We start from the raw sequence: 21034 nt of genomic DNA, 5'->3' as shown, positions 1-21034 counted from the left end.
GGAGACAACGTGGTTAGAATTGAACCAGTGAGTTGCCAAAATCTAGTTGTATCATAATTAAAAACAAATAAAACTTCTATATCTTACTTTAGGTAACTAAGTAGCTAAAGGTAGACATTTATTGGTAATATTTTTTTATTAACAGGAACAGTAAACAGTCTCACTGTGTATACTTATAGGGTTTACTTACTTATGTTTTGGTCATACCTACATTAACTGCATTTCATTTCATTTAATCCTAGGATCATGGAGTTCAGACAAAGATAGGGGCTGAATAGGAGCTTACGGAGGCTGAGACACCCTCGTCCATAGGCGAACATCCATAAACCTCTATTTGCGGACTCGCCGCGTCAGATGACTGGGCTAAATGTCAGCTCGAAGCCCCTGTACGCATCAAGAGGCGCGCCCAGAGGACGCAATGATGGATGTTCAGCAATGATGGACACGTCTTCCAGTCTTGAGTAAATAGCTTGCTTACACCTAGGCGTGTTCCATCGTTGGCCACCAAGCGAGACAGTGGCCAAACGCTGACCTATTAATATAAATACTTCGAAACTTGGTGCAAGATGTAAGCAGGATGAATTTTCTATTCAGCCGACACTGTACTTATGTTCTGTGTTGGTAGTCCGAGGATAGAATGATGACAGTATATTAGGAATGCCGTAAACAGAACTAGCTCGGAGAACCGACGCCGCGCGACGGCCGGTGGAGCAGGCGACATCGCGAGCCACGTGCCGCTGCCGGCTGGCGCAGTCACCACGTCGCTGGGCTGGATGCCGCTGCTACCAACGGCTGATCTGGAAGTCAGTGGGAGGGGTACGTTCAGTATTGGATCCCTGCGGTTTATACGATGATGCCATGGCATCAACCGATGGTAAGCAATCGGCGCCGTCTCTGAACACGCGCCTCACCAGTGGAATTACAAGGGGGATAGTGGAAGTTTGAACAACCGATGATCTCACGATATGTATCATGTACAGTTAAATTTGCCCCTTCGTGCAAAGCACGGTTCTCCCACACATACATACATGTACAAATATAGTACCCTAACCAAATAAGGCCTATGCCCCAATAAAGCCTATTTTGAAAATTTCCCTCTTCCCGATGTCAAATGGTCGCCAAAGTTTGTAGAAGTGTGCATGCACATTACTTAACTAATTTGAGCACAGCAAGCAACCAGTGCCGCGATTATGTTGGAACCTACAGACGAAAACAATCACGACGTGGAGCGCACTTTAGTTTTTATAAAATTCGAGTAGCGTAAACTGTTAGTATTTTTATATTTATCAGTATACGACGTGCCGTGTTTTGTCTGTATGACAATTATACATTTAGCCTTCTCCTCACATTAGTGAAAAAGCTATAATATCGGTGTATTTCATATAATCGTTGTTTTGTTTACCTATGTGCCATGTCCTAATAAAGCCTACAAAAAAAACGTGTAGGCCTTATTACGGCATAGATGTTTTTCAGTAATTTCATAGAAAACGGATCACCAGCTTCTGTCAAAAAGAAAGCCAATGGATTTTGCAAAAGATGGAAAACGCTGTTAAAATGGTAGAAAGGGGTAAACGGGGTGAATAGATACAGAAAAGGGGTGAATGGATATCGGGAAATTCTTCATAGTATCTATTCACCCTTCGAATTGTATGCACCCTGTTTTACCCGGTAGGCTGCTGCAGCCAGATATAACTTCCAAAGAAGTACGCACCATCTAAAGAGTAATTCGACTACACGAAAGCTAGGTCGGTCGCTAAATTGGCTACAGAACAAGAAGTTATTCTCATTCGTTTGACTGATGATGGGGTACCTATGACTTCAAAGATGTTACTTTGGTAATGCATGATGAGAAACTCGTTTAGCCTGATGTATAATGACCAAAATTAATTAATAAGATCTCATTACATTTTTTATAAGCATTGACAAAGTTTTGTTATAATTAAGAAGTTGAATACTTACTAGTTTTTATTGAGGCCTTATTAAGACATAGGGTTCCCAATAAGGCCAAAGTGACACTTTAGTTATTTGTGTTTACAAAATTGTAATTTTTGTTTCTAAAGCCATTTTGATTCCATTATTACAAAGTTTAATAAATAAATATAAGATTTTGAAATTATCAGCCCTTTGTCATTTTAAACCTACGAGCTAGGCGGTAATAAAAATAAGGTAGGCCTTATTTGGTTAGGTTACCTTACAATCTGTATGGGTAGTTTACTCCATACACCGTTGTCGTGAAGGTTTTAAGTTTGTAGAGAAACACGCACCACTAAGTTTCACGAGTTTATTGTGAGTCACAGTAAGGAAGCGGATATCTCGGAAATAAGAGTTGTTATTAGTGTAAAGCTAGCTAATACCGTAATCTCCTTTACCAGCGCTTGCCTTTTACCTGTAGAGGCGCTATAGGTACTGTAACTATGTTACGCTTAGTGCTAGGGAGAGAATACTTGGGCTGTATCTTTATCTTTATATATATAATTCTTCTGTAAGTGTGTATGTCACTGAACTTCTCTTAAACGACTGGACCGATTTTGATGATTTTTTTTGTGTGTGTTCAAGGGGATCTGAGAATGGTTTAGATTAACAATTTTGTCCGCTGGATAATGTTTTTTTAATTAATTTATTAGTAGTTGTTGATGTTGGAATGTTTTACATTGGATCTGACAGACGGCACTACCATCGCAGTGTCAAATATTAATGACGTTAGATATTGTCATAACATTTGAATAATAATTTTCATCAAAATGGTCCACAATGTTTTAGATTATTAAAAATAGTTTAAAATTTTCAAATTAAAGACGTGTAGACAGGACAACGTCTGTCGGGTCCGCTAGTAATAATATAAAAATATAATAGGTACTGGTTTATTTATGTACAACGGATTACAAAATGGTATGAGAAAAAATATGAGAAAAAACAAAAGAATAATTTTGATGCGCGCGACGCGTACATGTGATGCTTACAGCTGCTCGGGCGAAAGTGCGAGTCGCGATCCTTCCTCTGATACCGTCACTTTTTCAAATTCTGATGCCGTCGCCAGCCAGCAAACAAAAAGTATTTATGTTCGAGAAGTTTTTATGTTCGGTTCGGAGAAGTTTCCGAACACTTAGTGCTTCACGAAGTAGTTGCGTGGTTAGTAGCCCCCACGTCGAGAAACATGTTCAATCATTGATCTGCCCAAACTACATCATGATATTACCACTACACAGTAAACATTTCATGAAATAATTAAACGTTTCATGGAGTAAGTAAAGTCTACGATGTGACCACGAGACATCTGACTATTGGGTCAAGTACCAGTAGTAGGTACCAGTAATACGAGTAGTACCAGTAGTACCAGTAAGCGTATACATGTTTACCTTAATTAAGACTGCCATCTATTTATTTATACAGTTTTTATTTATATATTTGGTTTGAAAGTATCTATGGTTGGCGCAGTAGCTAGGCACTAAACAATTGTCGCGGGGTCGATTCCCGTACAGAACTCTTTTTATTATCTACAAATTGTATTAGTTATCTACAAATTGTAGTTCCTGGTCGAAATATTAACACATTTTTATCAGAGTGCCAAGTACCTACTTTTCTAAAAACCGCATCAAAATCTGTTTATTTATTCGGCGGATAATCGGAACGTCTACTGATAAAACCGAAAACTTATTTTTTTAAGTGTGTTAAAAATCGAATCATTTAGTGCGTTATTGTGCCTACATTCAGCAGTTAATGGTAATATAATATTGCTACTTTATATGAATATATGTGTTTTTCGACATGCCCTATAATACCGATCGTATAACATAATTTTTATGTTGTTTACACATCCGTGCCCCAAACTTGGGTTTACATAATAAGCGAGAACTTTGAGAATTTTTAGAGATGTAAAGTGTTACCGTCAGGGAGTGGCAGCCAAGATGTCGAGCTGATCGTGAGTGTGTGCTGGTGACTCAGGAGGCAGCAGCTCAGTAGACGGAGACTCTCCGAAGCCGCTGTCGGCATCGCGCTCGTCCGTCAGCACTGGATGCAGCGCCCGCGGCCAAGCCGCCAAGTACGCCGCCAGCTCCGTCGCGCTCGGCCGCCGCTCGGCCGTGCGCTGCCAGCAGAGCTGAGTCAGCCCGCGCCTGCAGTCAGAGCAAACTAAGCACCGGCTCAGCGGCATACACGAGCTGTCGTCTATTCTGAGAAACTTACGTTTGTTGCGTGGCATCCAGCGGTAGTGGCGGCGACCCTCCACTCGCGACGTAGTCCAGCACGCGAATCGGAGACATGGTGCCGTAAGGTCGCGCTCCCAGGGTTACCAACTCCAGCACTAGTACACCGAAGGCCCAGACATCCGATGCAGCCGAAAAGACGCCGTGTGCGAGGCTTTCGGGTGCCATCCATAGCACAGGGAACAGAGCCCTGCGCCGGCACGAGTACGCGAATGCGCCGTCTGCTCCCGCCACCGTATCTCGTGCCATGCCGAAGTCCGCAAGCTTAAGCGAGCGCCGCTTGTCAATCAGGCAGTTGGCAGCGCGCACGTCGCGGTGTACGACCCCGCGCCCAGCTAAGTACTGCAACGCCTCGGCGGCCTCGCGAGCTAGGCGCGTCAGAGTTTCGGCAGAAACGTGCTCCGCCTCATCACACTCCGTCGTTTCTTCTGACCCGGTTCCGTCCACGAGGTGGCGCCGCGCACGCAGATAGCCCAACAAATCACCAAAAAATGCTAGGTCCATAAGTACCAGCGGAGGTCCATCTGCGATGCACACACCGACCAGACGAACAATATGCGCGTGATCGAGAGAGGCGATCATACAGGCTTCACGTAAGAATTCACTTTCATCAGTAGGTGCAGCGTTGTCCCGCAGAGCTTTCGCGGCGACGTAGCGTGGGTTGCGTCCAGGTGTGCGTAACCGTGCCAGGCGGACGGTTCCGAACCGACCCTCTCCAAGTTGCGAGTGCAGTTCCAGCGAGTCTCGCTCCACCAGGTAGTCGGCCAGTACCGTGGCCACGTGCTGGCGCCGAGCGATGGCATGGATTTGCTGCTCGTGCGCCAGCCGCGCTAGGCGTCGGCGCACTAGCAGCACAGCGACGAGCATCAGCGGCAGCAGCAGCAGCACACAGGCGACCGCCACATCGTAGCACACGGGGTCAAAGGGGTCGCCGGAGGTTATCCAGCAGCTGGAGGTGCCGTCGTCGTGCGGCAGATCGGCGACGTCGCTGGCGCCCCACTGACGCACGGCGCCGCTGGTGACGTTGACGCGCCACGTGGCTAGCCGCCGCGAGACCTGACCGCCGCACCATTCCTCGATGTACACATACGTGTCCTCGAGCACCCGGTTCTTGTAGCGCAGCGGGTGAGAGTGAGGGACGCCTGTGACCGGCGACTTCACTACACTTTCATTAAACGACCTGTAATAGTGGAAGATCGTTAAAATGTACCTATATTTTCAAATTCCTAACAAAAAAGTGAAAGTTAACGAGATTAATGAAATTAGGCAACAATGGCGTTAACGTTCCGGGACTCTATCTTCTAAACTAAATCGATTTTAATAAAAGATTTGGGTACTTTGATCCAGGCTATAAACCTCTCGCTACAATACCTATGAGGACATCAGCGAGTAAAAGCACGCGGACATCCGCTACTACTAGCTACTTAGCCAGTTGCTATAATAGGGTAGATGACTAACTCTTATTTTAAAGTTCGTCTTGTAGACTACCTATTTCCAAACATTAGACACGTATTTTTTTTAATTTCTTACGGAAACAAATACTTTCAAAGATATATCGATTTGTAATATCGCGTGGGGTTACTTCCAGGTACCTACATTTTATACGTAGAAATGACTTATTTTCTCCTACTCCTAAACTTTGATTCGTTTTATCTGAATATTGTTATCCTATATGACAAAATAAAAAAGAAATACGTGTATAATATTTGTTAATTACCTAACTGATGGACTAAATAGAATTTAAATTTCATACTCCGTCATCATCCCCATTATGAATGTTATGGAATTCTAATTTATTGTACAAGTATTGTACATACTTTGATTTGTGTGTTTGTTTATGGAAAATAGTGCAAGAGTTGGGTAGAAATTCTTACTTGATCACATCATCATTGCGGAGGTCCCGATACACACTCCGAGAGAAGTTTTTGAAACCCAATACGAGAGTGAGAAATGCATTGATGCACGCAGCGGCTCGAGGCAGACTTTTATGTTTCTCCAGAATTCTATCTGGCACGGTTGCAGAATTGTCGTTATTTCCATCATTTGAAGGTGAATGGTTCCAAAACGATACTGTGAAGTGTTTCTCACTATTGCACACGGTTTTGTTATGTTGCTCCCAGTCACGCATTATCCAAATAAAGCCCTTGGAGAACGTCATGCGACGTTGCACTGCCGCTTCAAATATTGCAGTGGCAGAGCCAGCGTTTGCATTTATAAAAATGATACGTGCTTTTGTAGCGCGCAAGTCGTCTAAAGTTCGATGTATGTCATTATCGGTTAAGCCAGTGTTTATGTGAAACACACGCGAAACAATTGTCGTGTTTAGTTTGACTGCGGCATTGTACTGCTGAGCTAGCAGAGTGTCGTCAGAGATTACGGCGAGGCGCTTCCAGCCCGCGGCCAGCACGAAGTGGGCCAGGGCTCGCGCCAGGTGGCGCGGACTGCCCGCCACCCACCAGGTGGTGCCTGCCGCCGCGCTGCAGCTGTCCTCCGGCGCCACGTCCACCAGCAGCAGCGGCACCTTGTTTGCCGCAGCCACTGCAGACGTCTGCAATGCTCCATCGGGAGCCAAGGACACCACGCCCAGCATGCGGTTAATTACCATCAGGCCCGTCAAGTCTGATAATCTTTTGCTCATATCGTAATTGTCAGAACAATTTACAAAAAATCTGTGTAATCCAATATTCATTTTGTTGTAATTTTTTTCGAGTTGCTTCTCCAAAAAACCCTTAACGTCCAATAAAAGGTTGTTATAAGAAACTCCGTAATAATCGCACATATAAATGACCACTATGTTGTTAATAGTATTATATTTCTCTCTGTTGGTGTGATTGTAATAATGTACTTTCTTCTTGTCGACCCAGGCACAAGCAGCCTCCTCAATATTTGTGCCACTTGCTTCCTTCTCGAGGATGTAGCGCAGAGCTTCAGGTGGTGGATCAAATTCATGTACAAACATAAATAATAGGGGCGCGTACACTTGTAGTTTTTCGACGTCGGCGACGCGCAGACTAATGGCAGAATCTAGTTCTCTTACACAAGATGTGGAACCTCCATACACGCAAGGAGGAGGCTCTATCGCTCGTACACCTGGCTCTCCTGACCAAATGTCAAAGTCCAGGAATAAAAATGAGTGATTGGCAGTCCTCAATGTGTTGAAGAAAACGGTGTAGTTGACTTGACGTGCTAGCAGCGGAGATTCGGCAGCGCGCGCCCGTTTCAGCAGCTGGTCCAGCGTGGCACTGTCGTCGATACTGAGTACTTCTACTGTACTGTTGTCACTGAAATTAAGCCAATACTTCATTCTCATATTGAAGTTAAAAGGCAGAACCTTCAAACGGTCAGTTGTCGTATAATGATTTCAATAACATACATAAGTATGGGACATTTACCGTGGAACTTTTGGATCGATGAAACCACAATGTAGGCGCGTCGTTTCGTTGACGTCGAAGGGCCACTGCATGGTCATGCAGTCGTTGAACGCGCGGACGTGTGGTGCGAGCCAGACGAACAGGCGGCGCCGCGCAGACACGGGGCTCGCACCAAACTCGGCCAGGCGAGGCCCAGCGAGCCCGCCGTTTGATCCTGATCCCTCAACCCACGGTTTTATAGGTCCAGGGACCCATGCAGTTGACAAAGCTATCACCCATCTGGAATCGAACATTTTGAACACCACATAGAATTTTGAACGGATACCTATCTCATATCTTATCAGTCCTATACTGAAATGATGTTCGAAAACATAATTAAATACTTTACAAAACATTTCTGATTCTAAACTTGTGAACCACACTCCAGTATGTATGAACAAAAATATGCAGTAGAGATTTTTTTAAGTTTTATTCTCTATTGCAAAGACTAGATGGCGCTGTCGCCAAGTCAACATCGACCTCTAGATAAATAGTTTCATAATTCGATTAATAATAGATTGTTAAAGTTATTTACCTCAATCTGTATTTAAAAGTCATTTTAAACTACAGCAAGTAACGACGTCGGCCGTTAAGCTACACACAGATTAACTGTCAAGTTACAGAATCAAAACTATCGTGACTAGCGACATCTGTCGCCAAGTAGCCAAACTGCATATTGATTCCAAGCTAGTTCACAAAGTTGTCAATAGATGTGAACTTGTTAAATAGATTATTGATTTTTATTAAGCCGAAGTTGACCATCAATAATGTCGACGGTAAAATGTGCTGGCTGTAAAGATGGTTTTAAAACTGGTAACGTTTTGAAATGCTATCTCTGTCACCAGTGGTAGGATTTATTGTGTGCCAACATACCGGAAAAGAAATTTAAAGCAATGCCGGCCATATCTAAAAATTCTTGGAAATGTCCAGGGTGTCTGAATAAGGAACCAAAATTCGATAACACCAACACACCGATACGACCTGCCAAAAATTATAGCCCAACCAGTGATAGCAACCAACCAACTCCTACTGAACCTGGGCACGTTACCCATCGACGTAAAACACCTGAAGGCTCTTCTCCTGATCAAATGTGCGAAATTCCACTGGCAGACATGACAATCACTTCTCTGAGACCAATAATTAAACAAGAAATCACCCATGCAGTTCAGGATATAATGAAAAGTGTATTGGAAGAACAATTTATTAAGATTAATAATATGTTTTCAGAATTTCATTGTCGTTTTTCAACGAAAGTTACGAAGAGATTAAGCAAACACTAGATGAAAATAGCTCTACAATTTTATTAAAAAACTTGAAACAGAGAATACCGAGTTAAGTAAACCTTTCACAATTGTAGTAAAGCGCACCTTGGAACAACACGCGCGAACTAACAATGTTGAAATCCAATGCATTCCTGAACATAGAAACGAAAACTTGAAGAAAGCGGTTCTTCAGCTAAGCAAAGTGGTAAAGCGTGACTTAAAGGAGACGGACGTGATGATTTGTACAAGAATTGCTAAGAGAGATACGAGCAATCCGAGACCGCGCTCAGTTCTTGAACGTAGCAGTCCTCGACTGAGAGATACTTTCCTTGCCGCTTGCGTTAACTACAATAAAGCTAACTCCAAAGCCAAACTCAACTCAAGTCATCTTGGCATATCTATGGACAAACCTATTTCCCCTGAGAATAAGGCACTACACGCCGCTACGCGAACACGAACTAAGGCACTTGGCTATAAATTCGTATGGACTAGAAATGGAAGAATCTTTATAAAGAACGACGAAAGTTCTCCGGTTATTGTCATAGGTGATAGGGAAAAATTAAATTTTCTGGAATAGGAACCAACATATTTTCACTTCTTTTATACCTTTACTAGCTTTCCGCCCGCGGCTTCGCCCACGTGTAATTCGGTTATATCGACACCAGCAATTTATACTGCGCTAACTCAAAAAGCGTACTTTACAGTAGAGGCGTTTAAAGGGAAAAACGTGATAACTTTTACATTAATTAAGATACTTTTTTGAAATTTGGTATGCTTAATATTTAATTTATTCATTGTAATATCTCATATTTATATTTTTTTAATTATTTCTATTTTTTGATTTAGCACAAGTTAGCCGTATATAAACGTAATTCATCAAAAAAAAATTACATCTTATACACGTCTAACTTATGTTAGCGTAGTGTAGTACGGGACGTCGTAGTGCATGATCAATCATCTGATGCATATTTCAATATTTTATAAAGAACATGTACTTACTCACAAAAAGAATAGTCAACGTACCATTAATAAACTAATTAATACGTTAACACATAAGTATTTACTATGTAAAAGTCGCTAAGTAGTTCATTTTACAAACGAACAATTATACACTAAACTACGCTAACTATGAGCGCTAAACATTTAATAAATCGAACAACGAACGATCGAGCTACACAAATTATACCCATACAAATATATCTAAAGGAATCTTCTCGTCGTATATTTATGTTATTGAATCCATTACAATATTTCGAAATATTTATTAATTGCACATTTGGCGTAATGGTTAACGCTTTGAGTCATCAGGCAAAGTGTCGCAGGATCGAACCCAGCAACAACTAGTTCTTTTTGTAGTGTTTACCAAATATTTTTAAACAACATCTAATTCTAAATTTCTAATGATTCGATACTTGAGTATTAAATTTGTAATGTTTGTGGCGACCACGGAACTCTCGGGTCATTTTATTTAGCCCGTTTATAAAGTAACTACCGTCAATTCTTTAAATGTTTTCCAAATCACCCAACTTACAAAATAAAATTATATTCTTAGTTGTCAATTTATGAGCATTTCATTTTCATAGTTTATTGCTACATAATTCGTGTGTAAAGCTCAACATGTCTCAACACTTCACAAATTTGAAAAAGGCAGAAGTATATATTTGGCACGAACAAAAGATAGATTTTTTGTTTTAGATAGATCTTTTCTGTAGTGAAATAGCAAGGCGCTTAATGATATCGGTGAGTAAATAAGTTATTTTATGTTGATATTCTGGGTAATTGATTGAATTAATTATTTTCACTTATTTATTTAAAGTTCTCTAAAATTATATTTTTAAATATAATAAAATAATGTTATTATTTTTTGTTTTATAAAATACAAAAAATAATAACATAAAAAAATTATGAATATTAATATTTGAATAATGAATACTTTTTTATTATTATTAAGAATAAATAATTATTGTTTAATAAATTTTAAACTTAATCTATTTTAATTTATATTAATAGGATACTAATAATAATATTTTCTTATTTTCTGGCGTCCGTATCTTGGCTACGATTCAGTAATCTCTTTGGTGAAACTGAAGGATTTGTCTGTGCAATTATGGACGAAGTTATCCTTACGAATAACTACGGGAAATATATTATTAAGGATGGGACCGTTGACATATGTCGGGCATGTCATAGTCCTGGTGAATTCATAAGACATATAATTTCTGGTTGTGGTCGTTTGGCTAATGGTGAATATTTGCATAGACATAATCAGGTGGCCAAGATTATCCACCAGCAACTTGCTTTGCACTATCAACTTGTTGAGTTTGAGGTTCCATACTACAAGTATGTGCCCGATCCTGTTCTCGAAAACGGCCATATCACGTTGTACTGGGATCGATCTATCATCACTGACAGGACTATTGTAGCCAATAAACCTGATATAGTGGTGATAGATCGGCAAGCGCGCCGCGCGATGATAGTCGATATCACCATTCCTCATGACGAGAACCTCGTGAAAGCTGAAAAAGATAAACAAATAAAATATCTTGACTTGGCTCACGAGGTCGTCGACATGTGGAGTGTGGATTCGGCTATCATTGTGCCGATAGTCGTGTCAGCCAACGGATTAATACCCAACAGCCTCGACAATCACCTTAGGAGGCTGGGGTTGGGCGGATGGATCAAGGGCCTGATGCAGAAGGCAGTACTCCTCGAAACGGCATGTATTGTGAGGAGGTTTCTGTCTCTGGAGCCCTAACCACCGGTAGCTTGGACCATGCTCCCGCTACTGGTCGGCTCCTATTTTTATATTTTTAAATATTATTTTATATTGTGTGTTTTAAATATTATTTAAAAATGTAAATTTAGAGAATTTTAAATAAATATATGTAGAATAATAATATTTTCTTAAATATCCTTATAAATAATTTATTATTAATCCTGTTGTAGCTTAAAGGATTTTAGTAGCATTTTATTACTGTGTATACCTATATATATGTTGATTATAAAATATTGTATAATTATTGTGTTTACAACTAAAGCTACTTGTAGTTATATTTTATTCCTATTGATAAGTAACTTTATAGAGTTTCGTGGTATTTTAAATAATATATTTTTGTTTAATAGTGTAAGTCCGTGCAGTTATGGGTGCGCAGATATGCGGAGACTGGTGATATTGAAAATTGCCAAGCTGGGCCGAAGCCGAAGGCAAATTCGTCAGCCCGGCACTACGACATCATAGCCAGGCATAAGGTTCTTTCCCTTCAGTCCCTTTTTCAACGCGCACTACAGCAACGGCACTCGATGTCTTCACGCAAACAATAAGGAGGCACCTGCATTCTGGTTTAAGGTGCAGGAAGTCAGCCAAAAAGATATTACTGTCCACTATGCACCAGGAACAGCGATAAAATTTTGCCAGAAATTTTATAAATTTTGATTGGGCTAATAATGTGGTTATATTTACCGATGTAAAAATTTCATTTCATGCTAGCAGCATAAACTTCAAATTTATTTGTATTGAATTTTTTTGAATTATATATAGTCCAAATTAACTACAATGTTTATATTTTTAAAATAATATTAAAATGCAGTCTAGAAAATACGGTGAAGTGATGTTATTGTTAAGCGGTTAGAAATTGTCATAATTTCTTTCTATTCAACATGTTGATTCACTTCACTTCTCATTTTTTAATAACTTATGTAACTGCTGTTCAACTAATTTGAAACATTATATTTACGCTCATCCTTAACCAACTTAGAGTATGATTCGAAATGTTATAATGTTAAAAACTTATTTGTATTAATCGTCACATTTTTGCCCACTCAATATTGAATCTTATAGCAACCGCATTAAAACACAAAATGGAGAATTCTAATAACAAAAATTTGCTAATTTCAAGAAATAACAATATTTACTGTGAAGCGGAAATTTGGAAAAAAATGTTTTAATAAAATTTTTGTAATAATTTTATTTTTTAATACTTTTTTTAATTTTAAATTTTAATATTAAAAAAAACATATATAATGTTTCTTATTGTTTAATAATAAGTAATAAACAATATTAAAATTTAATTTATTATTATTTAATTAATAATAAAAATTATTATTTAATAATATTTTTTTGTAATAATCATTAATTAATAAAAAATTGTTTATGAAAACAATTAATAACATTTTTTATTTGATTTTTACCAATATTTATACTTTATTTCTATAAAAATAAATTATATGTAATAAAATAGATATCGTTTTGTTTACCGACTTAAATGCTTCTTTTATAGTTTGATTTTATTATACAGAAAACAAAAATAAACTTAACAAAGACAAACAACGAAATAAAATACATCTAAAAAATATGTTTTGCTGGTTTTGAACCCACATCGGCGTAGTCGGAGACGATTAGATCAAGCTCGTTAAACCACTCGTCTACGAGCACTACGTCTAGTTCAGTGAAAATGTTGAACCATATCATCAATTGTAAATATTTTTAACCTTACCCATCTATTAAATTATAAAAATACATATACCGACACAAAATTTATAATATATACCAATGTGTGCGTAATGGTCAAACGTTTTTATGCACATTACTACGGAATACCCACACAGGGATATTGTGTAGCGATAGTTGTGCCGATGTGTTGGTGTATACTAGTTACAGTTGCTGCGTGTACATGTGACGCTATTAGGTTGACCTGGATAATAAAAAGTAAATCTCATTAACGTTAAGAATTTAGGTGAAAATGGATGCGGACAAATTTCGTCTCTTCACTTGTTTCCTTTTAGCTGTTTGTATGGGTAGTGTTAACACAAAATAGGGATTTAAAGGCGTGATGTTATTAATGTTATGCATGTATGTACATAATTATGTATGTTAAAGAGACGGCTGAAAGTTGTCATACAAAGTCTTTTTTTTTAAGGATGGGAAATCATCAAATGACCTCTCCCGCTCTGGGTGGAACGGAAGGGAGTGTCAGACTTTTACTGACTCTGATTCGGAGCTGCGGACTACCTAGCGGGTTTACCGGAGCTCCGGGTCGAAAAGCAGGAGAAGGAACGGGGTGGTTTTTAGTCTGGCAGGGAGTCTGACACTCCCTCTCGCCTTGCCCAAGGCGGGAGAAGTCATTGGATGATTTTCCCCCTCAAAAAAAAAAAAAAACTTTTACTGACTAAAACCCACCTCGTTCCTTCAGTTGCCCTTTGCGTTCCGGGGCCACGGTATCTCGTTAGAACTTTCCCGCAGCCCCGGCTCAGTTTATCCCGTTTCCCCCCCTTGGGGGTTGACATTTCAAAAATCCCTTCTTAGTGCTCACTTATGTTACTAAAGGAACCTCTGTTCAAAATCTCAGACTCCTAGGAGTCTGGAGTCTGACCGAGCGGTTTCGGCTGTGCGTTAATAAATCAGTCACCCATGGCGCGGCATCGCACCCCTAAATCACGATTGGAGGGTAGTTTGAAAAAACTTATAATGTCAAACATATTTACTTGCCTATGTACGTGTTCATGCCAAGTTTCAAGTTTATAAACCCAAGGAATAAGATTTTTCATAGAAACGTTTTTACCCCTTTTCCCCCCTTGGGGGTTGAATTTCCAAAAATCCTTTCTTAGTGCTCCCCTACATATCCCAAGGAACCTACATTCCAAATTTCAGCTGTCTACGACCAGTAGTTTCGACTGTGCGTTGTCTGTCAGTCAGTCAGTCAGTCAGTCAGTCACTCAGTAACGGAAGAGTTTTATATATATAGATAGATTTTATAATTAAAAGCATGTTATTTGTCAAAACTTTTAGAATTCGATCGTATAAACTGTTATTATCAAAACACTTTATGGTTTACAGAAGGGATAGGAAAACGTCTTCATTGAATAATCATAAAAAAACTGGTGGTGGAGTCCTTATAGCAGTTACTAATAGATTAACATCATCGCGCGTGACTGAGTGGGAAAGTAATTGCGAAGATCTATGGATCTTACCTCCCCCGGTAAGTATAGATACATTTGAATACTTTATCGAAAGTTGTAACTCCGTAATTGATGCTAATAGTGACAGCCTAACTTTGTTGGACATATGATTCTAATGGTGAGTCATGTTTGGCTTCTACTAGTAGCTCTGGCTACTTAACGAACCTCCTGACTGACTTTCTGGCACTTAATAACCTAAAGCAGTATAACTGGGTCAAAAATCATCAAAGCAAAATATTAGATTTAGTCCTATCCGATATTGAAAAAATTAAAGTTGATAACTGTCTATCACCTATAAGAGACTTGGATAGATTTCACCCAGCAATAGAGGTTGCGCTAACTCTCACTAAGGGTCTTAAAAACAATCAAAAAGTGATCAGTAAACCAAATTTCTATAAAGCTGATTATGAAGCTATAAATAGGGATCTTGAACTCATTGATTGGCATGATGAATTCTCATTATGCAGCAATGTTAACGATAGGTTAGACAAATTTTATAATATTATTAAATAACAGGTTACAACAACATAATATGTTATATATTATATATATGTATATTATATATAATATATAACATATTCTGTATATTATACAGAATCCAAAAGAGGAAAATATCCACCATGGTACTCGCTTCAACTAAAGACATTATTCAACAAAGGATCAAAGCACACAATAACCCGTTAGACAGAGTAGAGTTTAATTATTTAAGAAAAGACTGTAAAATTCTTACTAGACTGTGTTACACAAATTATATAACTGAAATAGAAACGAAAATAAAAAGACATCCCAAATTATTTTGGACACACATTAAAAACCTTCGTAAGACTAGTTCATCTTACCCCTCTGTGATGTACCTTGGTGACGAATGTGCCTATGCAAGTAAAGCCATTTCTGACTTATTTGCCAAGTTTGGCAATTGATAAAAATGATAAATGATATTTATTTCTGTAAATAGGTTATAAAATAACACTTTTACACGTCAATATTTCAAATAGCTAGATGAGGCCGGCATTTCCTATCCGACTACTCTGAGAAGAAATGCCGAAATAAACTCAGAGGTTATAGTGTCTTTTAAAGTCCAGACAATGAAATAGAAGATAATGTGAGAGAACCGTGCAAGTTGATTCTGTAGTGGTCTTTAGAGGTGTTACAAACATGTCAACATGACCTGTGTGGAAATTATAGCGTCTCACTCCCATAGGATGATATTACATTGGAAAATAATTTGGAATTACAAGTTATCTGGGGGCACGGTAGTGCCCCCGCCAAGACGAGCCAAGCGAAGCGCAAGCGCAAGGGCACTACCTACCTTTTCTCGAAGCGCTTCGTCGTATTTTTGAACCTTCATAATTTGAGTTTGGGTTATACCAGATAAACAAAATTTTCAGGATATAATGTCAGTGGTAGACTTAATAAACCTCTAAAGTTTCAATTGCATAGCTCTTATACTTTAGATTTTATTGATATCTAAAATACCCCGATTTCGTCACTCACTCACTCACTCACTCACTCACTGATGATCAACAAAATTCTTAAGGTACTTCCTGAAGTCCTAGAAAACTGAAATTTGGTATGTAAGCTAGTATTAGTACCCAAACAACAAAAAAATCCTAAAACTTGGAACTTTTACCCCCAACCCCTTAAACTAGGGGGTGAAAGTTTGTTCGAAACTTCCGCAACTTTTGACGCTAGAGGTCTGAATGCGGCCGCGGAGGGGTAAAAATCTGAAATAGGGAAACTTAATTCCCTATTTCCTGCTTGAGATCTGAAAATTATACACAAGTACATAGAACACAAACTTTTCATCAAATCAAAACATTATCCTACCCATAAGTACTTAGATATGAATAATATTACTACACTTCACTTCGGTAAGTGTTTATTAATCAACCTATACTTTTGAACATAAGCATCGTAAGTATAGTATGCGCCAACGCCCGCCGCCTGACCCCTCGTCCCCGCGCAGTAGCTAAAAATAATCGGCCCGTCAGCGAGCGCGGCACCCGAACGCGGGCAGACGCGCGAGGGCAGACGTCGTTGACGGTTGTCTCGTTGAATAGGACTGCTATCTCAGATGCACAAGAAATATACCCCAAAAAAAGAAAGAAAAAATGAGCGACAAAAAAATACTTGTATTTGTCGCTCATTTTATCTTTCTATCATAAGCAACCTACAAAAAGAAATGAAATCCCACAAAAACATTTCATGTTAAATGTTGCCAAGACGAGACCATATAGCTCGCACTGTCAAAAAGTAATCAGATCCCGTGTAGAGCCAAGTTTCTAACCCTACATGCCCAGACCTAAATCGATAAGCCCTAATTTCACACTCAAGTTACGGGGAAATTCTACAGCCATAGCTCGTACTGCGTAGTTCGTAGCGCGTAGCAGAGTTTTTACGCTATAATCTCGTAGGCGTGCAAACCTTGGACGTAACTGGCGAGTTGGCCGCACGGAAAGAGTTTAGAAGATTGAATAGATTTTTAAGCTCAAGCCCATATGACGAATAGCAAAAAGTCCGTGCGGCCGACTCGCCAGTTACGTCCAAGGTTTGCACGCCTACGAGATTATAGCGTAAAAACTCTGCTACGCGCTACGAACTACGCAGTACGAGCTATGGCTGTAGAATTTCCCCGTAACTTGAGTGTGAAATTAGGGCTTATCGATTTAGGTCTGGGCATGTAGGGTTAGAAACTTGGCTCTACACGGGATCTGATTACTTTTTGACAGTGCGAGCTATATGGTCTCGTCTTGGCAACATTTAACATGAAATGTTTTTGTGGGATACTATTTTACGGCTATAGTAAACGTTATCGATTCGGTATCTAAGTATGTTTTCTGTGAATTTAATTTATTTCCTTAGTTACGTGAAGATAAAAAATAACAAGGCCACAGCGCGCAGCGGTTATACGCGTAGTACAGTGCCCGTTCTCATTTGATACAAACTATCCTATGTCCATTCCCGGGTCTCTTATGGAGGTTTTTTTAATCTTTATTTATTTGTAAATGTATTGGGGATTTTATCTTATAAGGCTTTTAATCAAAAAAGTACAGTCGTTTAGAAGATAGAGAGCCCCGGGACGTAATGCGCATAGTCCCGTTCCCATGAGATTTCTGGGATAAAAATTAAAACAAAACGTCGTTTCCCAGATCTCAAACTATCGCTGTACCGAGTTTCACTGCTCACTGCATACTTCCAGTTCCGTATAAGTTACATATAAGCTTTATACGTGCAAAGTCGGTTGATCGGTTTAAAATTGACAAGGTTTCATCCCTAATTTTATTCCCTTGGGGTGTAAACTTAACGAAATGCTTTCTTAGCAGATGCCTACTTATTTTTATATATAATAACTATAGGCGAGAAGCTGTTACTTTTAGAAATAGCTAACTTTAATACGTACGTCTTGTAACTGTGGTCACCTTTTTCCGGCAGTATTTCTGCGAGTTGCGTGGTGGACAGCGGGCCCTCAATGAGCTCCAGCGAGTCGTAGCTGTACAGGTGGCGCAGCAGCACCAGCAGCAGCGCGGACGCGGCGCGCCCGGCCGCGCTGCCCCAGTACAGCTGCAGCGGCCGCTCCCTGGCCCTCTCGCGCAGGCTGCCAATGCGCTGCCATTCTGTCACACAACCTCCCGCTTATACTACTCATTTCTACAAACATTGATTGGTGATCATTGTAACATATAAAGCTATATTTAGGTATGAGGAGTTGTCCCTACGTAGGTTGGGTGCTACGTTGGCTCACGTTTAACCAAAACATGTTTGAATACACATTTTGGCGCCACATCGAGAGTTACAAGAGGTCTAAAAATCAGAAACTTGTTAGACCTTATAATATAATATTAGAATTAGTGACACGCTGGGCAAGTAAGTACCCACGGTACAACAAGGAAAACGTTTGCCCATTAATGTTATTATTAAACCGCGCTAACTACGCACCAGCGGGACTCCAAGCCCGCGTACACCACAAAGACCGCTACTTCGTGATAGGTACCTGTTACATTATCACACTGACAGGTACCTACGTATTAAATTATAATATAATATAATAATATTTTGTGGATTTACCTTGTCGTACATTTACTTTAATATTATGTTATTTCATAGGATTTTAATATATTTGATTTAAAACTTGTGCTTGTGTTCGTAAATACTGAATTATGTTTTAGTAACCATTTTGTTGGTAAGGTAATATAGTTCAAGACTCATGCTGCAGGCAGTCGACAAAAGAATTTGCTATGCATGTAAGGAAATAAGATCACAGACAATAGCTAAGTTGATACACGATTGTATGTTTATTAACGAACCCCGAATCTTTAGCAACCTTTGGTCGGCTCGGTGGTCGACACGTGGCTACTGCATCTGTACTGTGTACTAAATTATTGTGCTTATAACATCAGAATGTCTAGAAATAAGGAATACTCTGCAGCCATGTATTAGTGTATGAAGCAATCACATATGATCGACGTGTTGGAAGAACGACAAACAATGACTAGAGCATGATCACCTTGTTTGATGCCGTGTTTATGGAGCTTAGCGCAGTTGGGCGAGAAGTGGTCGGCAGCGTCGGCAGCGTCGGCAGCGAGGGCAGCGGCGGCAGCCAGCAGCAGCAGCAGCGCCGGCGCGCGGCCCGCGACGCGGAACATGGCGCGGCACATGGCGGAGGCGAGTGCGCACGGTCGCGTGGTCCCCGAGGTACTGCTGCCGGCGATAATGCGACGCTAGTACACGCCATGCGTCAGGTAGGTATAGGCCAGGATTATTACACACGGGTAAAGCGGGGGGCCGCTACACAGTGTTTTAGAAACCCTTGGGGGAGGATATTTTTAGCTAATAGCGTATATCGATGTAGTTAGTCCTAATAACACAAATTGCAAAAGAAACCCTATGTCAATTATTTTTAGTTTTCGAGAAAACTAAAGTTGCTAATTCGAAGTGTGGTTTAAATAGGATTTTTTAAAATTGTTCTTTTATCTTTAAAATAAAGAGCAAAATTTGATATCCGGATTTTATCACATATATTTATGTGTTATTCAAGCTTTACAACACGAGTGAATTATAACTAGGTACAAAGATATTTGCAAAAAATCCAATTTTAGTTTCTATTTTTTATTTTTTTATTGACATAGTTTCCGCACGAAATCTTCATGGTAAATGATAGTTAGCCTTTTGTACTATGTACTTAAATTTAATCAGTCACATAATCCGTGATATTACAAAATTATGTACAATTGAAAAAAATCTAAGCGCCTTTATTATTACAAATAGCAAAGTCAACAATCAGCACTTTGCTTTTTAAATGATACAATAATTTTATCTAGAGAAGTCGACATTTTAGAAGATGATGCTTAAAATAAATTCTTAGTTAGGACAGCTTCCTGAAAATTGTATAAGAAGTGGCTAGTACAATGCAAACATATCTCTATTATAATGTTTCCATCAGTTCCATTCTTCTTCAGAATATTTTAATTAAGCAAAAGACAGATCTCGGTCGTTCAGTCAGTCCGTTCATTATGTTTAGCGTTTGAAAAATATAAACATTCACCTTTTTGTACAGAAATATAGTACAATACTATATAAAACAGTACGGTTGGCAACCCCAGACGTGCGTATAAAATCACATGTCTCTAAATGCAACATGACACAGGAGATGGTCCCGGCGCGAGCTGCCGCCCGTCGCAGCGTCAACATTCAAATGTTGCTCCTTTGTGATGCTATGTGGTGTACAATGAAGAGTTTTCTATTACATTCTTATGTCACTAACTAGCTAAGTAGCTGTCAACAAACACAAGCTGCGGTGTCGTGCTGCGGCCGCGGCCTGTGACTTTGTTGCCGACCCATCAGCTGCACCAGGGCGCTGTCAATACTTCGTGTCTTACACTTACGACTCGTTGGTACTTCTGGTGTCGCTCGGAGGTCGCACACAGCCGCGGAACGAGTACAAATCCCGACCACGAGGGACGCTGCCGTCTCAACGTCTCATATATTGAATATTTCGTCACCAATTGTTTAGTTACCATTATAAGTTACCGTTTTACGTTGTTTACTAAATGTAAACAACCGACATTAGGTAGTTATATCTTACATGTATCGTTAGGTAGGTAGTTCTTTGTCACTTACATACATACATATCGTCACGCCTTTAATCCCCGAAGGGGTAGGCAGAGGTGCACATTATGGCACGTAATGCCACTGTGTACACCCACTT

The 21034-nt window shown here is 39.7% G+C and overlaps 1 protein-coding gene across 2 annotated transcripts; it reads right to left on the bottom strand.

Moving 5' to 3' along the window:
• Positions 1-70: 70 nt before the first annotated feature.
• Positions 71-19533, bottom strand: LOC118273410 (uncharacterized). 2 transcript variants are annotated; one of them, XR_007705714.1, is made up of 8 exons: positions 19334-19533; positions 18230-18443; positions 7595-7852; positions 6077-7483; positions 4183-5382; positions 3885-4112; positions 527-797; positions 71-363 (listed from the first exon to the last, which is right to left on the bottom strand). XR_007705714.1 is itself a non-coding variant. In XM_035590372.2 (7 exons), the coding sequence occupies exons 1-6, from the start codon at positions 19482-19484 to the stop codon at positions 3887-3889; spliced, it is 3456 nt and encodes a 1151-aa protein (XP_035446265.2). In that variant the 5' UTR covers positions 19485-19533; the 3' UTR covers positions 71-797; positions 3885-3886. The 2 variants fall into 2 exon arrangements, 1 of the variants encoding a protein (XP_035446265.2); XM_035590372.2 differs by having other exon boundaries at positions 71-797.
• Positions 19534-21034: the final 1501 nt, after the last annotated feature.

Source organism: Spodoptera frugiperda, chromosome 1 (genome assembly GCF_023101765.2).
Source record: "Spodoptera frugiperda isolate SF20-4 chromosome 1, AGI-APGP_CSIRO_Sfru_2.0, whole genome shotgun sequence".
NCBI classification, from domain to species: Eukaryota; Metazoa; Arthropoda; class Insecta; order Lepidoptera; family Noctuidae; genus Spodoptera; species Spodoptera frugiperda.
This window is presented reverse-complemented; position numbering and strand designations above follow the sequence as displayed.